Genomic DNA, 26,408 nt, shown 5'->3' on the forward strand with positions numbered 1-26,408 from the left:
ATAGGACCAAATTTCCAGTTATTGTTGCTACCAAATGGGAATAACTTATGGGTCATGTGTAAATCAGAAACAAAATAATAATAATGGGAAAAAAAAAGAAAACCAGAAAGGAAAAAAAATTAAAGAAACAGTCTGCAAAGTTCATTTGTTGCTTGGAATTTACCTCTGGGAGCCAAGAAAACACCTGCCCAGGTTTAAGCAGCTCAAGTTGTGTACATCTCCAGAAAATTTCTTCCTAGCCATGTAATCTTGAGGATATAACTTAACTTTTTCCAGTCTGTTACTGCATAGGGATGGTGTGTGATTAAATAGGATGAAGAACGTGAATACATGTAGTAAAACTGTAAAGTGTTATACAGATGTTAGTTACAAATACGAGTATAAGAATCAATATGATTAGTATAGAACGTGGCATTAATATTAAATATAAATTCATATTATATATTAAGAACTTTACTTTTTCCTGCTTTTTAATCAAATAACAGAATATTTGCTCTTAGAGTCATAGAATGTAGAGCTAAAAGAAGGGAAATCCCATAAACATTCTAATCTGAACCTATTATTTTCATTGTAAGTGAGGAAAACAGGCTCAGGAGAGATGAAGTGACTTCTTTGAGGTCATATAGCTAGAGTGGCAGGCTGGTATGATGTCCAGAACGTGTTTGGTCTTATCATTATGTTACCGCCAGACCAGGCTCGGCTTGCCCTCTTGCTTAAACAAATGACTCGAAAGTCCAGAAGTTGGTGCAAGGATTAGAAGGTTTATTCAGATAACTGGCATCTGGGGGATGACCAGGCTAAAATCATCCCGCCTTCTGATGCCTGTTCTGGGGTTTATAAAGCGGAAGAGGCAGGAAGATGAGATAAGGGTTTTCGTTCTAAAGAAAAAAAGGGGGGAAGAGTCTGGGAGCAGCAGATGGTCTGAGTCAAATGTCAGGGTTTCATGATGGGTTGGAAACTTCAGTGTCACAGAGTCTGTGGTCAGCTTCAAGTCCTTGATGTTACCTTGAGGTTGGAGTCCTTATCTCCTAGTGAGAGCTCAAGGATAACAACCTTAGTCAAACAACATAAAAATACCTGTCTTGGATTTCTAATTAAAGTGAATGCAGTTTTCCTTTAAGTAAGAGGGGGGGGTTTACAACCAGCTAGGTTGCCTTGCCTCTCTCTTATATCTCCTCTTGTTTGCAGCCAATTAGAGAGGTAAGAAAAACAAGAAACTTAGCTTCAGTCCTTAATCATAGGTGCACCCCCTCTGAAGTAAATCAACGCAGTCTCTCAATTCTGCTAACCTCAAGGAATTGATAATTATCAGCTTCCAAGTAAAGGGCTGACTGAAATGTTCTGCTTGGTCTTAGTTACCCCAAAGATGGTTGTTTTTCTGGCTAAGGTCCCTTTCAATTATACTTCTTTGAATATTTCAGCTGGAAGTTGTTTTGTAAACTATTATATTTTAATAGTTAATGTATTTCTTTTTTAACCTACAGATAAATGCTTTCTTCAACTTATTGTGCTTTGTGGTATAATTCAGAGCAACTGAGGCATTGTCTCTGATTCAGGTGTAGAAATCATAAATCCCGGATTTTTTCAGGACAGGTAAGATCTTTGAATGTCTTTGTCTTTATATTTCTATAAATATTCATATTTTATTCCTCTTATTGGACAGGAAATATGATTGTACTTATGTTTTAATATTCAATCATGACCTTTCTATATTTATTGTTATTAAACTATAGTTTCACTGTATCATTAATTTGTGAAATTTGGTATCAAGAGAGGGATAGCAGCATATCACTCCTCAAAATGACAATTGCCCAAGCTACAAGATTTGAAAGAAACATGCTGTAGAAACAGGCCTAAGAGTCTTCTCAGCCTAGGTTCTAGGCCCAGGTCACTTCCAATTTTTTTCCCCCTTAAATGGATTTCTTCTCACAGCTTCTCTTTTGTATATATCCCGACAGGGCAGAGCATAAACATAAGCTAGAGTGAGACTTTGAGTAGGAAATGCAAAAGCATTAGCTAGAGATAGAGTGGGCAGTGATCTTAATAGTATGACAGTGGTAGAAGAAAGAAGGGGAATTTTGAGAAATTACCTCTTCTGTACCCGCCTAAGTGTAGTTTGCTTGTGTTTTATCATGGTGATGTATAATTTTACATTTTAAATGATTCAGTGGAAGGGTTCCCATAGATTACAGATCTATGCTTCAGGCCTTATCACCTCTGTTTTACATATACAAGTAATGCTTGTTTGCTAATGGAGATTAACCGTCTGCATCTCTCTTGCAGGGCCCTGGCTTCCTGAGAACCACAGTTAGAAGAGCCTATGATAAAGAGTGATTTAAAAAGGCACTTTTTCATTTCCCATTAGCAGACTCAAGTAAAATCATCACTCAAATGTATTTTGGCAAAACCAGGTAGCAAATAAAGAACCCCAAATTTCCTCTCATTAAAAGATTTGTGGTACCCAGACAATGATGACAACACAATGCTTGGGAGAGGGTGCTAGGTTTTGTGTTTTTTATTTTTTTAACCACCACTTTTGAAAAAATGAATTACATTTGGCAATTCCTCACCCCTTTATGGTGAAGGCCTCATGAGGTCCCCCACACCAAGGGTTTAGAAGAGGGGCAGGCACACAGGCTCTTAGTAGTCTTTGGCCCCACGCCAACAGAGACACAGCTCAATCCCTCCGCCCCCTAGCGGCCATGACCGACTTCAACAGAGACACAGCTCAATTCCTCCGCCCCCTGGCGGCCATGGCCGATTTCCGCTTTTCCACACAGTGCGGCCGCCGCAGCCCCCGTGGTCTCATTAGGTCACTTCCGGCCCGTGCGATTCGTACTTAAGGGAGCCCGCACGATGAAGTGCGTATTCGTTACTGTAGGGACCACCCGCTTCGACGATCTCATTACGTGTGTGTCAGCGCCTGACAGTCTGCAAGTGAGTGGGGGAGGCGGAAGGCGGTTGGCGGCGGCTAACGTCGTCGCCGGGAGTCAGACTGCTAGCCTCGGGAACCTTGCCTGACCGCAGTTCTCGGGAAGAAACCCCCGGCACTTTCCCTCAGGTGCCGCCGCCGGCACCCGGCTGGGCCCTCCTCCGGCTCCCCGGCTCCTCAGGGTCCTCCGCTCCCTCTACCCGCCCCGGCCGCTCCTCCCCGTCTTTTCCCCGGCTTTCCCCTCCGATTCTCCGCCTCGCGTCCTCAGCCTTCCTCCGTCCTTCCGGCGGCTCCGCCCTTCCGAGTTGGGGCTTCAGCCCGCCGCCCTGGCTCGGCCCCGGCCCCGGCCCCGGCCCCGCACGCCAGCTGCTTCTCAGGCCCACCCTGGGCCGCCGTCCGGACGCCTCTGGCGCGCCGTCTCTGCGCTACCCTGTCCCGTCCCCGCCGCGCGCGGCCGGAGTCCGCGCCTTTCCCCGGCTCAGGCGTCCTCGCGCGTCCGGGCGCCGTCTCAGCCCTTCCTCTCCTCAGGGCTCGCGGGTCTCGCAGCCCCACCCCGTGAGGCAGAACGACGCTGATGTTTGGTTCCCCGCTAGTCTGCGACGCCTTTTCAAAGCCTTCCTGGTGTGAGCGGGACTAGTCTTCCCCGACTCGGCTAGCTGGGTCGCTTACAGTCATTAGGGCTAGTGAGGTGCCTTTTTGGGCCCGGGACGGGAGAAAGGGTTAGTTTTGAAAACGAACTGAAATTGGCCACGGAGGTGCTGCAGTCTGAACACACCGACCGTTGGTGGGTTGTTGCTGCTGTTTTTATAGTAGCCGGTTTAAAAGGCTCGCTGTTTCTTATTTCCTGTTTCAGATAATAAAGAGTCTTGGTTACAACCGACTTATCCTCCAAATTGGTAGAGGAACCGTGGTACCTGAACCATTTAGTACTGAGTCATTTACTCTGGATGTTTACAGGTACAAGGATTCCTTGAAAGAAGACCTTCAGAAAGCAGATCTTGTTATTAGTCACGCAGGTAAAGTGCCTTAGAATCTCAAGGTTTGATCTTTGATAAACAAGTAAACAACTAACACTTGGACCTTTTCAAGGTAAACAAAATCACTGGAGTAACTTACTGTAGTAGCCCTTTTATATATAATAGTTGTTTGAATATGACAATTGAGAACTTTATTGTAGAGAATTTAGTATTTCTGTGTGAGTGAAGGATGGGAAATTAATCATTGTATCCCAGCTTTACAATAAGAAACCCTGATTTGCCCAGTGACGTGTAACGAATTATCAAGTTGAAGTTAGTACTTGGGCTTAGAGGGGAAGGAATGTTCAGCCTGCTAATTGATTGGATTGGTCATGGAGAAATTGGCTTTGAAAGATTTTTTACATTTCTATTAAATGTGAGTGGAATGAACGCAGTCAAAAATACTCTTCAACATAACCACATATTGTGTAAATCATTGCCTGTTCTTCACAGAATCAGCCTGATGGTCTGGTTAGCTAGACTCCCGGTACCTTCAGAATAACTGCTTTGGGGAGCATTGCAGTTTTGGCTGCTATGAGGAAGATGTTTCTTGATTTGTAAAAAGTCTAGTTGGAGGAGAGAAAAATCAATTTAAAATGTATAACAGAGCTTTTTTTTTTTTTTTTTTTTTTTTTTTTGTCTTTTTTCGTCACCGGCACTCAGCCAGTGAGTGCACCGGCCATTCCTATGTAGGATCCGAACCCGCGGCGGGAGCGTCGCTGCGCTCCCAGCGTCGCACTCGCGGGCTCGGCCCTATAACAGAGCTTTTGACACTGCTTTGCATGCTTTGTGTGTTTTAACTTGTTTAATTCTCCCAAACAATCCTAAGAACTAAATGCTGTTAGTATCTTCATTTTACAGATAAGGAAACTGAGACAGAAATTATTTTGTACAGCCAATAAATGGTGGACAGATTACAGTCTGGTGCTAGAGTTTGTGTTCTTTACTACCCTAGCATAGCATACCCAAAAAGGATTTATTTACTCATCAGTCTCCTTGACTCCATTTAAAGTATTTAGGTGATTTTAAAGTTCAAAGTTGAATTGGTCCTGATATTGTATATATGCATATTCATGGAGATCTACTTTTGACTGCTTTGGGGATGGCACCTTACAGGTTGACTCATAAGGAGTGGTCAGAGTTTTTCTTTATTGGTACCTATCACTATTTGTAGGCTTGCTTTTTCTACTTGTGTTTGAATAGAAGTATAGTTTCACATACAGTATGTTGAACCTGAATCTTATATGGATTCAAGGCCATACCCAGGGGATACTATTAGAGAACAAGTGGCATGGCACTGAATCGTAGGCCATAATATCTTCGGCAGTGATAATGTATTTTTCAAGTCACATGTATACTACTTATTAGAGAGTAACTGATAACTATACTTTTGTCATTTTGAATGTATAATTGAAAAGCCTGATTTGTAATTCTGTCGACTTTTTTGAGTTATAGCTGTAAAGCTTGGTGGGGCACCTTGACTTTTTAAAAATTGTATTAACAAGTTTGATTTATTTTTGTAGGTGCAGGAAGCTGTTTGGAGACTCTGGAAAAAGGAAAGCCACTTGTGGTAGTTATAAATGAAAAGTTAATGAACAACCATCAGCTGGAATTGGCAAAGCAGCTACACAAAGAGGGGCATCTCTTCTACTGTACCTGCAGGTATACTAGAGACTGATTATTTGATCTCTTAATTCCTTCTTAGCTGTTCTTACCCATCTTTCTAATCCATCTGTCTCCTGCATCTTACCGACTCCCACTTATCAAACATACTTTGATTTTTCTCACCTATGAAACCCTCTCATTTGCTTGTTTATCACTTTGACTGTGGTCTCTGTGTTGGATTTCTTTCTGTATCTGTGGCTATTTCTTTGCATGTCAATATCTGAGAGGGTGTGTGTTCATCTGGTGTGCAAGTCTCCAAGAATCTAATTTTGAGTTTATTATTTAGAATCTCATTATTCAAGGATGGCATTTGCTTATTTTAGTTAATTTTGCCTCAAGTAAGTACATTGGAATCCCTAAATTAAAAATTTACTCATTCATTTATTCAACTTTACCTAATATGTATCAGGCACTGCTTTTTTTTTCTTTTTTAAGATGACCGGTAAAGGGATCTTAATCCTTGATTTGGTTTTGTCAGCACCATGCTCACCCACTGAACTAACTGGTCATCCTTATATGGGATCCAAACCCATGGCCTTGGTGTTATCAGCACCACACTCTCCCGAGTGAGCCACAGGCTGGCCCATGGCACTGTTTTAAGTGTTGTGGATACAGTGCTAAACATGAGGTAAAATCCTTGCCCTCATGGTACTTACATTCTAATAGTGGAAGATTGACAGTAAATAAATTCACACATAAATGATCAAGATAATTTCACATGATGAAATGTGCTACAAAGAAAGTAAGACGGAGATGTGATAGCTGGAGTGAAGGCTAATTAGATAGGATTGTCATGGAAGGCTTGACAGAGTACATGATACATGAGCTGAGACCTGAATTACATGGAAGAGCCAGTCATGTGAGGTTCTAGAGACTAGAGGGAACAGCAGTTGTAAAAGTCCTGCGTTAAGAATGAACTTGGAGTGTGGTGTGCTTGAGCAACAGAGGAAAGGTTAGTGCAGTTAGGAGCATAGTGAGCATGGGAGCGTGTAGTATAAGATGAGGCTGGGCGGGATAGCTCATGTAAGAGGTCTGATTTTATTCTGTGTAGTGAGAAGCCATTGGAGCATTTTAAGCAGAGGAATTACTTTATGGTAAGGAGTATTATTTTCTAAAAGTATATTAGAATTCAGCAAGAACTGATCAACCTCACAATAGAAGAACAAAGAAAATTGCAGGTTTGTTTTCTTTTAGTTCTTCCTTGAGACGTAGAAGCTTGCCAAAGGGCCAGGTCAGTAATTACCAATTGTTTGACTTTACAACCTATACTAATTTGATGTTTTAAAAAGTAAGTATCTCACAGAAGTATTATGCAATACATATTTTTATATTACAGCAAGTTGAAATGAGTTTTAAAATAAAAAATAAACCATAGAAGAAACTGGCTAGAACATAATAAGCTTTTCTTTTGTTTTATTGCTCTCTCTTAGGCACCTAGTAAATACTTGTTCATTCGTTAAATACTTAATTGAGCACCTACTATGTCCCAGGCATTGTTCTAGACACTTGGTATACATCAGTGAAAAAAACAGACAAAGATTCCTGTTCTTATTGAGGGGAGACAGATTCATTGATTGATTGTTTTAGAATAAAATTGGTGGTGTCCTCATCCCTATAATGATGGAGAAGAGGGAAGGAATGTCAGGGTGGCTCAGTAATATAGAAGCCAGTCGTGAAATATTGTAAGTCAGGGAAGAAGCTAGATAATTAAAGTTATGTATGCTTCAGATAATGGGCATATCTGCCCTTGGGTAGTTGAGATTGTTAGGGGTTAAAATCATTTTTTAAAGAAACTCTGATCTTCCTAACTGGTTTATGCAAGTCAATTTTTCTAGATACTTTTGATGAGTATTTTCATTCTGAATGCTAAATCAGCTTTGATTTTATGTTAGTATGTTAAAAAAGGGAAAATATTTCATAAACACGTCCTGACTTTTTACTCAAGCTGAAAAGGAAATTGTACAAGTCTCCAATTCATTCTTTACAGTTCTAGAAGTCTTTTTCTTATATTAATTTAAAGTCACACATGAAAGCAGTAAGAATCAATAATTGGTTGTATTTTCATTTAATTGGTTGTATTTTCATTTTAGGTAACTAATTTATTTTCCCAGAAGTTAGGCTGGATGGTGGTATTTCTGTTCTAATTTAAGTGGCTGTTTTAAATAAATTTCTGAAGTAATAGTTTTATGTTGTGGTTTAGAACCTTATTTCCAGTATGCATGGTTATTGTATATTGCTAAATAATATATGGATTTATGATAGTAAATTACCGGCAAAAAAAGTTATATCACAATCTTCATGCATGGTCTAGTAGTTTCCCCAGCTTATTTTCTTGTCTCGCAGCTGTTACTTTTGGTTTTATTTGTTCTGTTTTCATAAATTAGTTTTGCTTCAATTTATATCTGCCCAGTCCTGGGAAGTATTACAAAGTCACGTGAAGACATTTTTCATAAAATAACATTTCTGAAATATTTCAGTTGACATAAGAGTTAAAGTATCTGTTGAGTTCACGTTGACTTTTTATAGTACTCTTTGTATTGCTTTAATAATATTACTATATACCTATAATATTAAGATACATAAAAATTCACATGCACAGTTTAAGAAGCATCAATGTATTCTTGGAAGTTAGATTCAGTCATCAAGTAGGCAGCAGATGAATTATGAAATTTTCTCCCGTATTACCTAATATTTTTCTTCTTTTGTTTTAGCACGCTTCCTGGGCTGTTACAGTCAATGGACTTATCAACACTGAAATGTTACCCTCCTGGCCAGCCAGAAAAATTTTCTGCATTTTTGGATAAAGTTGTTGGATTACAAAAATAAACACTAAACTCTCAGCACTTTAAAAAATCCCCTAAATCCAACCTCTGGAATGTGATTAAGTCAAACACATAGTATATATTTGCAGAATAATATAAATGAATAAACTTCTTACATCTACAGAATATATAGGAAATTTTATTGTGTAAACATTTGCATTTGAGTCCAAATCATAATTGCAATTTAGTAAATTTATTAGATTTTTCATAATTTTCAATATGTAATGAGCATTCTCATGTTTTATCCTAGAATCTCAAATGGATTTGGAATCATGAAAAAAATGAATGAAATTTGAAAATTGACAAGAACCGTAAATCTAGTTAGTTTGATGTTCCTTAGACTAAAAAATGAAACAGTAATAGCTTTAAAAAATTTTTGCGTGAGAGTCAGCATCTGTAGCTTCATAATCCAAGGTACCAAATTTTTTTAAAAAACCAAACAGAAATGTCAGATTGTGCTCTGTGAAATAAAAAGATCAATAATTGCCTAAAAAATTTATCAAGTCAATTGATCTGTTGTATTTGGAGAAACAACTTTTATCTTGAAGAATGGAGTGGAGTGGCTATGTTCACTTTTTTTCCCTCTAAAATATGAACAGAAAGTTACAAAGTAATCTTACCCAGTGTCAAAACTTCATTGGTTTGACGAATAAATCAAAAAGGACTTTACCAATAGGACTTGGTATTATTTTTTAAGGATCCCCTCACAGTGACAATAAGACGTTTACTGTAACATAGAGAAATTTTCAATTTATGTGCTTATAAAATTCATTTTATAAACAAATAATGATCTGATGTGTATAATGGCTTAAATACATGGTTTTAAAATTAATGTGATAACTCGAGATAGATACAGTATGAAATTCTATTTGATTAGAATGTGTGGTCTCGAGACTTTTAAAATAAACTGTGTCCGTAGTTCTCTGGTAGAAAGTTTAGATACAGTTTATCCATGGAAACAATATTCATTATATTATCCCAAAATGTTTAATGTTCCAAACATTTTACTTGGGATGCATTATATAATGTTTTTGTAAATTTATTTGCCTGATTGTGTTTTACTTAGGCTAATACTAAAATAAACTTATTAATGGTAGAAGGAAGTGTCTGAAAAGTATTGTGGGTAGCAGGAGGAAGCTAACTTGGATTAAAATTTTGCTGAGAATCTAAAAAGTGAGTAATCTACATAGTTGAGAATTCATAGCAACATAATCATATTATAATGTTACATTAATGTTTTAGGAAAGGTCCTATTCAAATTCAGGGAAAGAATCTTTGTGTTTTCTGAGCACTCTTAAATTTTTCCTCATTTGAGAACAGTTGTGGCTTAAAGTTTATGTTGGTCACTCAGTCTTTATGATTATTTTATGGTATGAAGGACTAATCATAGAGACTCAGAAGCAAATGAAAAGGAGGGTCTACTCAAACATCAGACAACTAAAAAGCTGTATGGGCCCCCAAATCCTCTGCTTTTTATTTTCCCACAAGAATGCATAACCTAGATTCCTTTATTTCATTTAGCATTGGCTGAAGCCAGTGGTGTCAATTGTGTGTAGTAACATTTCTGACTACATTTTGTGAAATTTTATATCAATTGTGGGGTTTTAAATTGAAGGAGACTTCAGTATCATTTTGATTTGCAGGGATCCTTGAGATTATCAAGTCCAATCCCATTGTTTCTCAGATGAGGAAAGATGCCAGAGGTTACAGTTTGCCTAAAATAACAGCTTTTGGCAGAGCTGGTACCAGCAGCAGCTCCTTGACTTGCAGTCCTGTGCTTTTACTACCATACCATATGTTGTAAGCTTTTTTGTTCTTCATAGTTTGCCTGGTATTTTATTTTTAATCTCTTCCAAGGAAGGTTTTGTTTATTTCTAGAAGTAGTTTATTTTAGTAAGAACTTTACACTTAACTAGAGTTTCCTTTGGTGTATGCAGCCTTATCTAGGACTTAGAAACCTGTGATTTCTGAACTTTTGGAATCTAACAAAATGCTCTGGGTACAGTTGATAGTAGACTGAATGAATTGACTTTAAGACAAAGAATCATAGAGTTGGAAGAGAATTTAAAGAATAGGCTAAGGTGAATTAATTGCCAGTTCACATCTATTGGTCCATATGAAAAAAATGGTAATCAAAATTCTATTTGAAATGTTTGCTTGATAAAGTTAAATTTGTTTGGTTTCGTTACATGACGGCTTCAGGTTCTTGAAATCAGTGAGTAAGTGGAATGCAATTTATTTAGCATTTTTCTGTTACAGGTATTTAAATTTTCAGGGATAAGGAGCAAGTGTTTAGCATTGGGAAATTCACACTGGATAGGTTTAGAGATGGAACCTATAAACTTTTGATCATCTCTACAAATTTTATATTGTAAGAGGAATTCAGTACTCGTACAATAATAAAGGGCCAAGAAAAATATCTGTGTTACTATATAGTAGAAATTTATGGTGTTGGAGTAGATGAAAAGTGATGTTATGGGATGAGCTGGGGAACTGAGGATTTACTACTTATAATTTGGAAGAAAAAGCTGTAAGGATTTGGTGGTAAGGTAGTACAACCAACGAACTTGATGCAGACAGAGTTCTGGAACATTTAAAAGTAGTCACTATTTGAAAGTACTATCAAGTGTCTGATTTTAGACACCTTAGAGCACTACTTTGTATGTTTTTAAAGGCAAATCATATATAGGCACAAAAGAAAATATAAAAAGTTTGTTCACCACTTTGATAGTTGGAAGAAGAGTTTTCCAGAACTAAAGTTCGAAATGACTAGCAGTGACATAGATATTTTTCTTGGCTCTTTATTATGGTATAAGTACTTAATTCCTCTTACAATATAAAATTTGTAGAGATGATCAAAAGTCTGCATACAGCCGGAGAAATGGGATATATGGACAGATTATTTGAAATTTATTTTTGGAAAATATTTGGAATGGGTAGTGATGATAGCCATGTGGTGATCAATTTTCTGCTGTACAACTAGTACATATTTTTATGGTGGAGTAGGGAATGAAAAATAACTAACGATTGTAGTTAACACTTGTTGGTTGCTTAGTATGTATCAGGTACTATTCAGAGCACTTCACTCCCATGAACTCATTTAGTCTTTACAGTAACCCTACGAAATATTTGCTGTTATTGTCTTATTTTCCAAATGAGGAAACTGAGGTCAGAATATAATGTAAGAAAGGAGTTTTATGTCATTTAGAGGTCCAAGGGATGGTCTGGAAAGTGTAACTGGAACACTGAATTTCAGTGTATTTCTTCACTTATGGGGACAGTAGGACAAAATATTTGAAATCAGGGGTATCCCCAAGGAACTCAAATTGTGTGCTAGCCATAGGTATGTAACCTATATGATTTTTTACATTGCTATTTAAGAGCACACTGATTGCTACTCATAGAATCCATGTGGAGAAACTCTCCCAGTTGGTTTACCTGATGGCAAGTTACTTACTGATCTTTTGTACTTTAGTTAAATATTTGTTTTAAGGTTCTCTGTTTGGTCCTGTCTGCTTTATATATATTTTTTCTTGGTATTTTTATCACTCCCAGAGCTTCTACTACTGTTGTCATCACTATCTGTATCTCTCAACTCTTATATGTGCTCCTGAATGGTATTTCCAATTGCCTGTTGGTTATGTCTGTTAATTCTATAAGCATCTCAAACTCTGTATGCTCCAAACTAAAATCATATTTCTGCTTTTCATCCTTCTGAGGTCCTTATCTCTATTAATGGTGTCACCATTTAGTCAGTCCTTCAGGCTTTAACTCATATCTCCAGCCTCATATCTAGTTGGTCACCAGGTACTCACAACTTTACTTTCTAAGCATCTCAAGCCCATTCATTCATTCATTCATTCGATCTTTTAATGTAAATGCATAATGAGAATCTACCTTTTGCATCAGCAGGACTCAAGACATGATTCCTGTTCTGGAGGAGCTCTTATAGTCTAGTTGGGGAAGAACTGTGTCTTACTCATTCTTGCGTCCTCTTCCTGAAACACAGTAGGCTTTCCATAAATGATGAATGTATTTCTCTTAGTACTCTTTTCTGATTATCTTGATTAAAATTGGTTCTAGGAAACACTGTCATCTTGCACACATTTATTTCATGCTGACTTTGACTTGACTCCAAAGTATCTAGTATGTCTCTTGTTCAGAGCAAAGATGTGAGCATCACATTGAGTGGTAAGTTTGTAGGATCAAGCATTTACAGGAATGACATCCCAAATATAACAGTGCTGATCCTATGCAATATCCTGATGATATTTAAATCTGCCAAATAATGGTACTCATTGAGGATTTGTGTTAAACGTGATATTTAAAATCAGGTGTATAAAAGCAGTGGCTATAGTGTTTTCCAGTAAAAGATTATATGGAGAAAGGTTTAGGATAACCACCAAATGATATTTAATTACTTATTAATTGGTTAGTTCCCTACATGAATATTCTAGTACAGTCCTTATGCTGAATAGTTCTTCTAATTCTTAGAATTTTTGTAGGTGGCTAAACAAAAGGTGGACAAGTAAATCTAGCTAGCCTGAACCAGGAATGTAGAATACATACTTTTTGACACTGATAACTGATTCTTGAAAAATATTGTGAGGATTTTTGAATACCATTATATACAATTGAGCATCTGCTTTACTTCTAGATCTTTATTGTTTTTATAAATTTTTACCACATCCTGGCCAAAACTATTTATTTTGATTGACACTCATATCTTTAAACATGATTTTATTTTGATGGCTGCATGCTCTGTCCTGTAAAGCAGTGGTTCTTAAGCTTCTTCCTGTCATGAAATCCTTTTAAAATATTTAAAACTATTGCTTCTCTCCCTACTCACACATAACACAATTTTGCAATGATTTGCAGGGAGTTTACAGGCATCTTCAGGCCGCAGGTTAAGAATCCCTACACTGAGGCCAACTTCAGTAACTTCATTCCTTGGTCATTGTTTATTAATATTTTGGTGATAACTCCTAGACTCCTTTATAATTAAACCCTACTGATTAAATACACTTAAGTTGAATAATTCCCAGTTTTTAAAATGTGATGCAAATTATAAACTTTTCTCATCAAGTTTAAAAGATACCAAACAACACATTTTGAAATTAACCTTAATAATCATAGTGTTAATTCAGTATCTATAAACCATAATATCTTGTGTACTACTGTTTCTAATTGATAAAAAGGATAAATGAAATTTTTTATTATTACTAATTACTTTGGAATATACTACATAAGGGCTATTTGGTGAAGGTGACCAATAACAGTATTGTGTTTACTCATTTACTATCAATTGTGCTTCCAAAGTACTTGTTTACTAAACTCTGGTAGTCACTGTTGGAATGATGTCTGTAAGAATGGTGTATATTACATCTTTTTCATTGTTCACTTCCTGTTTTATACAAGATAATATTCTGGTTGTTTCTTCACTGTCAGTGTGAAGTGGGTAGATAATACACGCCCCCAAATTTAGGAATGAAACACATTCCTGAGTCCTTGGCTGAAATTAGTAATTTTCTGCATCTCTTTTTTCCCACTTGTGAATTCATAAAACTAACTTCCCTCATAGGTGATTTCTAAGACATAAAACCAATTGTGTGGCATGTTTGAAAATTAAAGATGCTGTTGAAATAATATATTTTCTTTTGGTTAGTTTTTGTTTTAAAAAGTAGCACTAGGCTTAGAGATGTTTTCCAAGAACTCTTAATATATAGTCCTAAATGATACAGAGAGTAGAGTCTTCACTGAATTTTATATTTAAATTTATATTCAGTCTGTAGTTGGGGTTATGGTTAGAGAATTAAAGTTTATTTAGAAGTCTAAGTAAATGGGTCTTTCCAGTGCTTCAAAACAAAGAGAAGAATGTTCTGATCTTTATTTCTCCTTTGCCCCATCCCTTGTCTGTAAACTGATCAGGCACTGCAAGTATCATTAGTCAAAAAACAACAACAAACAACCGTCAGTATTTCTGTGCCACTATGATATATTTTAAAGCAAAGTACTATTTTTCTCTTTTAAAAATCTGTATTATAATGCTTCAAATAGAAATGGGAAAAGGAAATAAGTGGTTTTTGATAATGTTTATTCTGTTTTGCATTTCTGAACAAAGATCACTGCTCTGGGAAATCCATTCTTTTTCCTGTCTTTATTTTCTGCTTCCTAAAACTTGAGGAGGTTGAACAGAACTGTGAAGCCAGGTTTTGTTTTAGAACAGTTGTGTTTCCTTCCTTCATAAATCCTGCTTTACTAATTCTGTTTGAATATCCACCATGAAAAGTTGACAGGCTCTCATTCCAGGGTGTTGTAAAAAAAATATTTTAAAAGAGTTTACCATTGTATTTTCAGTAATGAAAGACCTTAAAAAGAGGTTCTGTGGAATTGAGTTATTTCCCCCAATTGGTCCAATGTTATCTGGTACTAAAAACAATTGAAATAAATTATTTAGGACTAAGGTTTTTAATACTGATTGCCTTTATTAAAATGGTTCTGTTACAAGTGTTAAATGCATGTGTTTGTTATCTTTAAAAATCTAGGTCTTTATTTGGTAAAGTCAGATTTATCGTTTATTTTTATGTGGGCCAGTCAACCCCACTTTCTGCGAGGATAATAGGCTAACTCCTCTAAAGCTGTTTTTAGGGATAATGTTGATCACAAATTTGACCACCTAAAGGAAGGGTAAATCTGTTATCCACCACTGAGTCACAGTTCCTTAGACTTGGAAGAGAGCTTAGGGATCATGCAGCCCATCTCCTTCATTTTACAGATGAGAAAACAGAACCAGAGAGGTTAAAGTGGCATAACCAAGTTCATAGTATTGCCTCTGAGAAATTAAAATAATAACTCAAAAGCATTATATAGACATTTATAACTATACCTTGTATGTCACAGATAATGTATGCTTTAAAAAAATCTAGGTATATACCTCGTTTAGTTGGTTGAAGTGGGAAGGAGTGTTATCTTAGAACTAAAACCACTAGTATTCATATTTTGTACTGCAAAACGTTTCCCCGTTTGGAAGAATGAAACAATTCCAGCTAAATTTCAATATAAAAATAGTAATTATAAAACTGAAGTACATCAATTTTTTGACAGGTCAAATATGTTAATTATTTTAAGTTATTTTAATTTTCTTTAGTTTATTATATTTTAGTCTGTACCCAGAGGTACAGTGCCTGAAAACTCTTTAAGGCAATCAATTTTCTTCACATTATTTTCAGATGTCAAAGGAGGAACCCCATTGGGGTGGGGAAACCTGACATTTGGACTTCATCCTTATTTCCAGTAAAATTGAAGTGAAGTTGTTCTGGGTCTTACCTTTTTTTTTTTTTTTTTTTTTTTTTGACCAAAGAATAGTGAAATGCTTTATTTCATGTCAGATAGGAGCTAACAGCAATCAATATCTAATTAAGCACTTGCGTGCTAAACCTTGAACATGCAGTATTTCATGTAATTATCCCAACAACCTTAGGTTTAGATCGCATAAAAATTTCTAGAGCAATATTTCTCAAACTTTGAAATGTTAACAGGTTATCTATGGAGGAAAAAAATGTTTGGGAAAGGCCAGGTCAAACAAACTTAAGCAGTTACTGTAACTATTTCTTAGAACCTTTAATATTGCTAATGGGCATCGTGGAACTTAAAGATAGGATTATAGTATGCAGTGTTTTCTGAAATTTTGGCCTTGAAATTCTCTTTTTAGGAACACTTATTAATAACTTGTGGAACACATTGTTCTAGAGCAGTGGTTCTCAGAGTGTTCCCTGGACCAGCAGCATCACGATCACCTGGGAGCTTGTTAGAAATGCAAATTATCTGCTGAATTAGAATCTCGGGATAAGAGGCAATCTGTTTTAACAAGCCCTCCACATGAGAACCACTGTTCTAGAGGTATATAGGTTTGGAGTAGTTTGCTGTGGAAAAATAGCTAATAGGGATTTCAGGTGCAATAGATAATTCAAAGGACAATATTAAATACCTTGAAATGGCTTTCTATTATATACAAGATGAAATCTAGCATTGTCCCATAGGTCTTTTTAAAAAAATCTTATTGTACTAACTTTGAGAATGTAACCTGTACTTTACCACTTCTGAGTCTTTATTCATTTCTGCTTTGATATTTGTGCAAACATCAGGAGACTATGGTTTCAGTTCCAGTACTATTACTGATTGGATGTGAAAACTTGGACGGGTCTTGTAATTATTTAAAACCTGTTTCTTCATGTGTAGAATAAGAGGTCCCTTGTAGCTGTAAAATTGTACTTATTTTCCCAGTTTATTATGCTATTCTGTTTCTTTCCCACTGACAATTAATTTTAAATTTAATTTTAATTTTTTTAATTAAGGTAGTACATGTAAATCAAAATATTAACTAGTTCTGCAAGGCTTATAAAAAGAAACAGCAGTCCTGTGTTCCATCTCTTCCCATCTTCCTACTTTTTATAGGTGACCATATTATTTCTTCCCATCTCTGTTCCTACTTTATATAGGTGACCATATTATTTTATATGTTTTGGAAATAACATGCTTGAACAGGCTTTTTAAAATTTGAATACCGTGTGTAGGCTTCCAACATGGAAGAGGAGACTTTTAAAAAAAATATTATTTTTAATTGACAAATCATACATTGTATTTATAGGGTACAATGTAATGTTTTGATACATGTATACAATGTGGAATGATGAACTCAATCTAACATTCATCACTTCGATTACATATCATTTTTTATGGTGAGACATTTGAAATTTACTCTTAGTTACTTTGAAATATACAATATATTATTATTGACTGTAGTCACAGTGCTGTGCAATAGATCTCAAACCTATGCCTCCTGTCTATCTGAATCATTGTACCCTTTGATCACTGTACCTCCGCCCCCACCCCCGTAGCTATCATTCTACTCTCTACTTCTATGAGTTTGACTTTTGTAGACCACATATAAATCATGCAGTATCTTTCTGTGCCTGACTTATTTCACTTTGCATGGTGTCCTCAGGTTCATCCATGTTGTTGAAAATGACAGGATTTCCTTCTTTTTTAAGGCTGTATAATGTTCTGTTGTGTATATATACAATATTTTCTTTATTCATTTATCCATTCATGGACATTTAGATTTATTCTATATTTTGGCTATTGTGAATAATGCTGCAATGAATGTGGGAGTGTAGATATCCCTTGAACATATGATTTTATTTCCTTTGGATATATACCCAGAAGTGGGATTACTGGAGCACATGTTTTTTGAGGAGCCTCCATACCATTTTCCATAATGGCTACTAATTTTTGTTCCCACCAACAACCTTCAAGAGTCCCCTTTTCTGTACATCTTCACCAACACTTGTTATCATTCATCTTTTTTTGATAAGTCATTTTAACAGGTATGAAATGATATCTCATTGTGGTTTTGATTTGCATCTTCCTAAAGATTAGTGATGCTGAGCATTTTTTTGTGTATTCACCATTTGTGTGTCTTCTTTTGATATGTCTGTTCAGGTCCTTTGCCTATTTTTAAAAAATTGAGTTTTCTTGCTCTTCAATTGTTTGATTTTCTTACAAGTTATTTGTTTTCTTGCTATTGAGTTGTTTTCCTTATATATTTTGGATATTAACCCCTTAACAGATGTATGGCTTGCAAATATTTTCTCCTATTCTGCGGATTGTCTCTTCATTCTGTTGATTGTTTCTTTAGCTGTGCAGATGCTTTTTATTTTGATGCCATCACATTTGTCTATTTTTGCTTTTGTTACCTGTGCTTTTGGGGTCATATGCCAAAAAATCATTGCCCAGACCAATGTTGTCGAGCATTTTCCTTGTTTTCTTCTAGTAGTTTTACATTTTCAGGTTTTATATTTCAGTCTTTAATTAATTTTGAGTTGACTTTTTATATGGTGTGAGGTAAGGCTCCAGTTTCACTCTTTTTGCATGTGGATAGCCAGTTTTTCCAACACCATTTATTAAAGAAACTGTGCTTTCCCCATTGTGTGTTCTTGACACCTTTGTTGAAAATCAATTCGTTGTAAATGTGTGTGTTTATTTCTGGGCTTTCTATCCTGTTCTGTTTTTATGCCAGTACCATGCTGTTTTGATTACAATCACTTTATGATATGTTTTGAAATCAGAGGATAAGATGATGCTAACTTTGTTCTATTTGCTCAAGATTGTTTTGGCTATTTGGGGTCATTTGTGGTTCCATATGAATTTAAAGATTTTTTTTTTCTATTTGTGCAAAAAACGTCATTGGAATTTTGGTAGGGCTTATACTGAATCTGTAGATCATTATAGTCATTTTCAAAGTATTCTTTGAATTGTGAACATGTGATAGCTTTCCATTTATTTGTGTTTTCTTCAATTTCATCAGTGTTTTACAGTTTTAGTATACAGGTCTTTCACCTCCTTTGAGGTGAGATTTGTTGATGTGTAATTGTTCAGAGCAGTTTCTTATGATTCTTTGTATTTCTGTGGCATCAGTTGTAATCTCTTTTATTGCTGATTTTATTTATTTGAGTCTTCTTTTTTCCTGGTTAGTTTAGCTGAAAGTTTTTTGATTTTGTTTATCTTTTCGAAAACCAACTTTTAGTTTTGTCAGTTTTTTCTATTGTTTTTCTAGTCTCTATTTCATTTATTTCTTCTCTCATCTTTATTTCCTTTCTTTGGCTAACTTTCTTCTTGTTTCTTGAGGTGTAATGTTAGATTGTTTATCTGCTATCTTTTTTTCATATAGCCATTTACTACTATAAACTTCCTTCTCAGGACTGCTTTTCCTGCATCTCATAAGTTTTGGTATGTTGTGTTTCCATTTTTGTTTGTTTCAAGGTATTTTTTAATTTAATTTAATTTTTTATTCTGTGATGCATTGGTTGTTTAGGAGCATGTTGTTTAATTTCCACATATTTATGTATTTTCTAACATTCCTCCTGTTACTGATTTCTAATTTCACGACATTGTCATTTGAAAAGATACTTGATATGATTTCAGTCCTCTTAAATTTGTTAAGAATTGTTTTGTGGTCTGACATATGATCTATCCTGGAGAATGTTCCATGTGCACTTGAGAATAATGTGTATTCTGTTGCTGTTGGATGGAATGTTCTGTATACGTAAGGTCCGTTTGGTGTAAAGTGTTATTCAAGTTGAATGTTTCCTTATTGATTTTCTGTCTAGGTGGTCGGTTACCCATTGTTGAAAGTGTGGTATACAGGTCTCAAATGAGACTTTATCTCCCTCCTTCCTCTCTTCCCCATTTTCCTTTCTATTCTCCTAATGTAGTGTAATCAGTTTTTGTAAGATCCATTTTCAGTGTTGACATTATTACAATTACTTAAGTACAGTATTGTTCACATCTGAGCCATGTAATGTAGTAAGTGTTCATTGATTTCTGTTTTGTAATATTTTGTTTTATCTTACTTTATTTTTCATTTGACCACTTTTCAATAAATATCCCCAAACTCTCCAACAAAACTGTGCTAGCTCCCCTTCGTATATTCAGATGCATAACATTATCTATAACTTTCATTATTATTATTTTTTTTTTTTGAGATGTCTGTGCTAAACTTCTCTGTCCTGCTTTTATCTGAACTGTTCATCCTCTATCCTGCTGAGTGTCTGTCTTCCTGGGATTTCCTCTTCATTCTTATCCTGGAAATTCCCTTTGCTTCTCTCCTGTTGAATCTCTTGTTTCCAGGATTATATGCCTCTCCCCGCTTTTGTTTAACTTCTTTATTTTGGTTTCAAATATTTTCCAGTAGCTTGCTGAGAAAGGACAGTGAAGTTTTTGAATCTTTCTTGTCTGAAAACACCTTGTTCTGCTTTGCCATCAGATAGGTTGGTATAGAATTCAAGGTTGCAAATAATTTCCTCCCAAATCTTGAACTTCATTGTTTCCTTAATTCTCATTTTACTGGTGAGAAGTTGATTGCTGTTTATATTTGTGGTCTTTTGTATGTGATCTGTTTTTCCTCTCTGAAAGATCTAGAATTTTCTCTTTATGCCCTGACTTCAGAAACTTTACTGTTATGTACAGTGCTGATGATCTTTTTGCTCTCATTGTTCTGGCTACTTCGTGGACCCTTTCAATCCTATATGGATACTCATGTCCTGCAGTGCTATAATTTTCCTTTCATCATCATCATCATTGTCCTCCTTATCCTCATTATCATTTCTTTCCCTCTACTTTCTTCATCTCTTTTTGGGCTTCCTGTAGGGTAGATGTTGCCTTCCCTTGATTGATTGTCTAATTTTTAAATTTTTTCTTTCCAGTCTTCTTGTCTGTTCTGTGAGGTCCTCAACTCTAAATTCTATTCCTTCTGCTTTTTTGTTTTGTTTTAAAATTTAAATACATTAAAATTAGCATTTTTTCTTGGACACTTCTATAATTTTTGACAAATGCATTATCATGTAACCACTACCACAGTCAAAATACAGAACAATTTCATTGCCTTCATATATCCCTTCCTGTGGTCCCTTTGTAGTCAGCCTTTCTCTGCAACCCTAACTAGTGTCAAGAACTCATCTGTTTTTCCTTCCTATAGTTTGGCCTTTTGCGGTATGTCATGTAAATGCAGTCATGCAGTATGTAATTTTTTGAACCTGTCTTCCTTCTTTTAGCATGATGTGCTTGAGATTCATACATGTTCTCGTATGTATCTGTATTTCATTATTTTTATGCCAAGAAGTATTCTGTTGTATATATGTACCACAGTTTGTTCATCTACCAGTTGAAGGATATTTAGATTGTTTCCAGTTTTGAGGGATCATGATTTATGGATAAAGCTGCTATGAACATTCATGTATGTTTTTTTATGTGAACATTTCTCTTGGATAAATACCTAGAAGTGGGTCACATGGTAATATGGTAACACTATATTTAATTTTGTAAGAAACTGCCAAACTATTTTCCAGAGTGGCTGTACTATTTTACATTCCTACTAGCAACATATGAAAGTTCCAGTTGCTTTACATTCTTGGCAGCACTTGGTATTGTCAGTTTTAAAAATTATTTTAGCCATTCTAAGATGTATGCAGTGGTATTTGAAGATATATATAAGTGGCCAGTAAACATATAAAAGATGCTCAACATGATTAGCCATCAGGGAAATACAAATCAAAACCACAGTGAGAAACCACTTTACACCCAATAGGATGGCTATAATCAGAAGATGGACAGTAACACGTGTTGGTAAGGATGTAGAGAAATTGGGACCCTCATACATTACTGGAGAGAATGCAAAATGGTGCAGCTGCTGTGGAAAAAAGTTTGATAGTTCCCCAAAAGGTTAAACATAGTTACTTTATGACCCAGCAACTCCACTCCTAGTTGTATACTCAAGGGAATTGAAAATGTACTTGTATATCCAAACAAAAACTTGTATACGAATGTTTATAGCAGTTTTTTTCAAAATGGCAAAAAGGTGGAAACAACCCAAATTTCTATCAACTTATTAATGGATAAATAAATTGTGGTTTTAATATAGTGTGTTGTCATAGTGATACGGTATGCTACAGCATGGGTGAACCTTGAAAACCTTATGCTAAGTCAAAGATGCCAGTCACAAAGGACCACATTGTATGATTCCATTTATTTGAAATGTCCAGAATAGGTACATCTATAGAATCAGAAAGTAGATTATTGGTTTCTTGGGGTTAGTAGGGATAGGGGGGGTTAAAGATTGTTGGCTACAGGATACAGGGTTTTATTTTCAGGTAATGAGGATGTTCTAAAATTGATTGTGGTGATGGATGTACAACTCTATGAAAAACCATTGAATTGTACACTTTAAATAGATGTGTTATATGGTATGTGACATATCTCAAAGCTATTAAATTCACCAGTTTTAAGAGTATGATTCAATAATGTTTAGTGAAAATACAGACTTGTGCAGACATCACTACAAAACAGTTTTAGAAGGTTTTTATTATTCCAGAAAGATCCTTTGTGCTTATTTGCAGTCAGTGCCTATCCCACTCTAGCCCTAGGCAATCACTAATCTTTCTGTCTCTGTGGATTTGCCCTTTTATCATATTTCATATAAATGGAATTATATATCTTTTGGAATTCATATACCTTTTGCGTCTGACTCCTTTTACGTAGGGCCAGTTTCTCTGCATCCTTGTTAAATTTTGTTATTTGTGTTATTTATTATACCCATCCTAGTGGGTGTGTAGTAATGTCTCATTATGGTTGTAATTTGCATTTTTCTTCTAATGACTAATGATGTTGAACATCTTTTTATATGCTTATTAGCTATTCCTGTATCTTTGATGAAATGTGTATTCAGCTCTTGCCCATTTTTAAAATTGGATTGTTTTCTTGTTGATTTTTGAGAGTTCTTTATATATTTTTGATACAAAGATTTGGTCAGATATGATACACACATGTTTTCTCACAGTCTATGGCTTTTGTTTTCATTCTATGTTATTTGCAGAGCAAAAGTTTTTAATTTTGATAAAGTCTAATTAATCATTTTTTTCTTTTATGATATATCTAAGAACTCTGCCTAACTCAGTCTTGAAGATTTTCTCCTATGTATTCTTCTAAAAGTTTTGAAGTTTTATTTTCCATTTAGATCTGTGATCCATTTTTAGTTAATTACCATATAAGGTGTGAGGTATAGGTTGACAATCATTTTTTCTACATATGAACGTTCAGTTCTAGCACCATTTGATGAAAATACTTTTTCTCTGTTGAACTGTTCTTGCACCTTTGTCAAAAGAAAAAAACGTCAATTGACCATATTTGTGTGGGTCTACTTCTATGTGCCAATTTCCTTTTCTTCTGTCACTTTTTGTCTTCCTGTTCCTAGTTTTGTCTTTGTTTTATCCTATGACTTTATTTTTGGCGGCTGGCTAGTATAGGGATCTGAACCTTTGACCTTAGTGTTAACACTACTTTAACCAACTGAGCTAACTGGTCAGTCTTCCTATTTTGTTTCTGATGCTCTCCCTGTCCTGATTTTCCCTTCTTCCATTTCATTTCTCAAAATCAAGTATGTAAATTGTATTAATTTGAAGTATTATATATCTTATTTTAAATTTTAGAAGCAATAGATATGAATAATTTGTATTTTTCTTTACAAGTAAAATATGCCCCAAATAAATTAACGTTTAAATAATAACTCTACATCAATTTTTCTCTGTAAATTAGTCGCTTTAAAGAAACATGGTGATAACATCTTCCCAAACAGTATGTTTCAGAATTTTTGCAAAAGGCATCAATTCTCCAGTATTACAGTTTCTTTAACAAAGAAATTGGTTAAGATAATTTCAAATTGGCATGCTAAGGGAAGTTTAGATTTTATTCTTTTTTCTACCATGTTTTATTTTATTCCAAAATTATGAAATTGATTATTGATGCTTTTCCTGTAGGGGTCAGTCATGATCATTACCGGATCCACAGATGGAAGAAAAACTATTTTGAAAACAGCTTAATGTTGCATCTTCTCCAGAGCCAGCTTTTGACCTATTTATTTAACACTTAAAAAAAAAAGTGAGAAAGGAATTGGATTTTGGCATTTATACAAAAATAAGACATGAATCAAGTAATACAGGTTACTAGTCCAGTCTTTGACCCTTAGTATTTTACTTTGGTTTTTTCAAAATCCAGAGCAGTTTTTCTAGAGAAGTACTTTAATAATACACCCCTCTCATGTCGAACACCTCTCATACTGTGCCACAGCATTTTAAATGTAGCCTATTATAAAATTGCGGGTAAGATATTCTTTTCTTGCTACTTCAATTTAAATTTTGTTGTTTATAAGAAACACACTGTACTAGGACTCACAGACCCTACAAACCCGTTGTACAGACTGGGTCACAAACCCCTCACCTGCAGGTCCAAGAGCTAGGTGATAGGAAAAGATCCTGGGAGCCCCGGGGGAAAAAATTAATAGGCTTTATTCAGATGCAAGCTTAAGTAGCTAGTGGTGGCGTCTTAAGTGCACTGGGGATTAGAGCTGTTCATCCTTTATACTTAAGTCCCATAACCCAAGACACCTGGGTGCACATGCGCAATTACATTAGACAATAACCAAGGAACACCTGGGTGCATGTGCATATTTACATCAAATGCTTGACAAGATTCTGAACATCTGAGGAGCCCTGACCATTTTCCTATATTTTCCCTACACACACTTTTTGCGTTTTCCCCTTTTTATTAGTGCTATACAATACTTTGGAGACATTAGTGAAGAATTTTATCAGGATTCCATAGCATAGTTAATAGATGTAGTGTCTGTGATCCTAGCAGAGAGTTACTATTATCTAGAATTAAATGAAAAGATTACTTCAGCTCCATATCTGAACTATCCAGATAATTGCTTTGGCACTTTGCTTGAACTGTTATCTCTGTTTGTGTAGATCAATGGAGGTCCCTTCTCTCTTTGTTTTTTAAAAAAGATTCTTAATGCAAAATCTTACTAATTAATTAGGTTCTGATTTCCCCCCCCCCCCCCCCATTTCCCTGAAACTTTGAAGGCAGCAGGGGATTTGAGCAGAGATCTCAGCAATGTAATGTGGACCAGGCTGCATCCTGCACACCTGAGCCTTATTGTAGTCCCCTTTGCAGCCTCCTGCAGCAGTTACCCTGAGTTAAGCTGCCAAAAGTTGGTTTCCTTTTGGTCCCAAAGCTCAGCTGTTTGTGCATATTTTTCTCAACCTTGGGCTGATTGGGTTAATCCCTTCTTTCCTCAACTAGGTAGCTCTGTAAGCTCCTCCTCCTTCCTGTGTCTCCTCAAGTCGACTTCCCTATTCCTAGGAGCATTGGCTTTTCCTCTTTTTTTCACAGGGTCCCGACTTGTCCTGGGCAAGCCAGCCTTTTGCTTCTTCTGCTCCTGGGAAGTGCCAAGATTCTGCAGTGCTGACTCCAACTGCCTTCTCATGCATAGACTTTGAGCTGCTTTCTGGATACCTGCATAAGCAAGCGCTTGTCACTGCTAACCATTCCTACCTGCGGTTTTTTCTTCTTGCCACACTTCTGTTCCTTCCCCCCACCCCTTCCATGCACAATGCATAAAGGATGGAGAAAGTACTGCCGTCAGAAGTCTCTGAATGAGGCATCAATGGATGAATATTTAGGCAGCCTAGGGCTGTTTCGAAAGCTGACTGCCAAGGATGCCTCTTGCCTTTTTCGGGCTATTTCGGAGCAGGTAAAAGGAAAACAAATACATCTTTCCTATACTGAGTTTTTAGAGCTTGAAACCTGGCATGGTCCTGTAGCTAGACTGGTAGCATACCAGAAGAAAACAAAAAATTCCTTTTCCTGGTGAAAACATCCAGGCCTATCAGGTCCTGGCAAGAGACTGCTCCTTGTTAGCTTGGTGTGTGCCTTTGCTGATTAGTCCAAATATAGTTGTATTGTTGTACCTTTGTTATCTTTTCTGTTTTCTAAATGCCAGTTTATAATGTAGGAGTGATAAGATAATGGGGTTAAAGAAAACTTTAAAATCTGTCTTGATTCTTTAAGCATCCCTTTAAATTTTATGTCTAAGAAAAAATTTATAGGCAGTGCACATAGTAGAAAAGGGGCAGGGGATGACAGAGTCATCCTTCCCAATCTCACTAAAGATAAACTTTAGTAAGATGAGGACTTAATTTCCCTATTTCCTATATATGTTCTGAATATGGGAGGCTTAAGTATTTAGTTCATAGTCTTAATTTAGAAGCTTCTATTTTAAATGGCTACTGACAGTGAGCTGATCTTTCTCTTTTTAGTTGTTTTGCAGCCAGGTCCATCATTTGGAAATCAGGAAGGCTTGTGTCTCTTATATGAGGGAACATCAACAAACTTTTGAATCTGTAAGTAGAACACATACCCAGGGGAGAGTTGTCCATAGAGTATGTAGCAGGTGGGAAAAGAATTTTGAGCACTTACATATAGTATGTACAGGTGGGAAAAGAATTGAGCACCTACACATGAAAATTATATCATGCAGTCTCTTTTCTCGATAACAAGTATTTAATTCCCAGCTGGCTT

The 26,408-nt window shown here is 35.9% G+C and overlaps 1 protein-coding gene across 1 annotated transcript in view; it reads left to right on the forward strand.

Moving 5' to 3' along the window:
• Nucleotides 1-2,836: 2,836 nt before the first annotated feature.
• ALG13 (ALG13 UDP-N-acetylglucosaminyltransferase subunit) overlaps nt 2,837-26,408 on the forward strand; it is an 86,605-nt gene continuing 63,033 nt past the window's right edge. Inside the window, 7 exon segments of the mRNA XM_063083506.1 lie at nt 2,837-2,937; nt 3,786-3,948; nt 5,472-5,610; nt 25,221-25,254; nt 25,257-25,376; nt 25,378-25,581; nt 26,147-26,230. Coding sequence (XP_062939576.1) covers nt 2,857-2,937; nt 3,786-3,948; nt 5,472-5,610; nt 25,221-25,254; nt 25,257-25,376; nt 25,378-25,581; nt 26,147-26,230 — 825 coding nt within the window. The 5' untranslated portion in view covers nt 2,837-2,856.

The sequence above is a fragment of the Cynocephalus volans genome, chromosome X, assembly GCF_027409185.1.
Source record: "Cynocephalus volans isolate mCynVol1 chromosome X, mCynVol1.pri, whole genome shotgun sequence".
Taxonomy (NCBI): domain Eukaryota; kingdom Metazoa; phylum Chordata; class Mammalia; order Dermoptera; family Cynocephalidae; genus Cynocephalus; species Cynocephalus volans.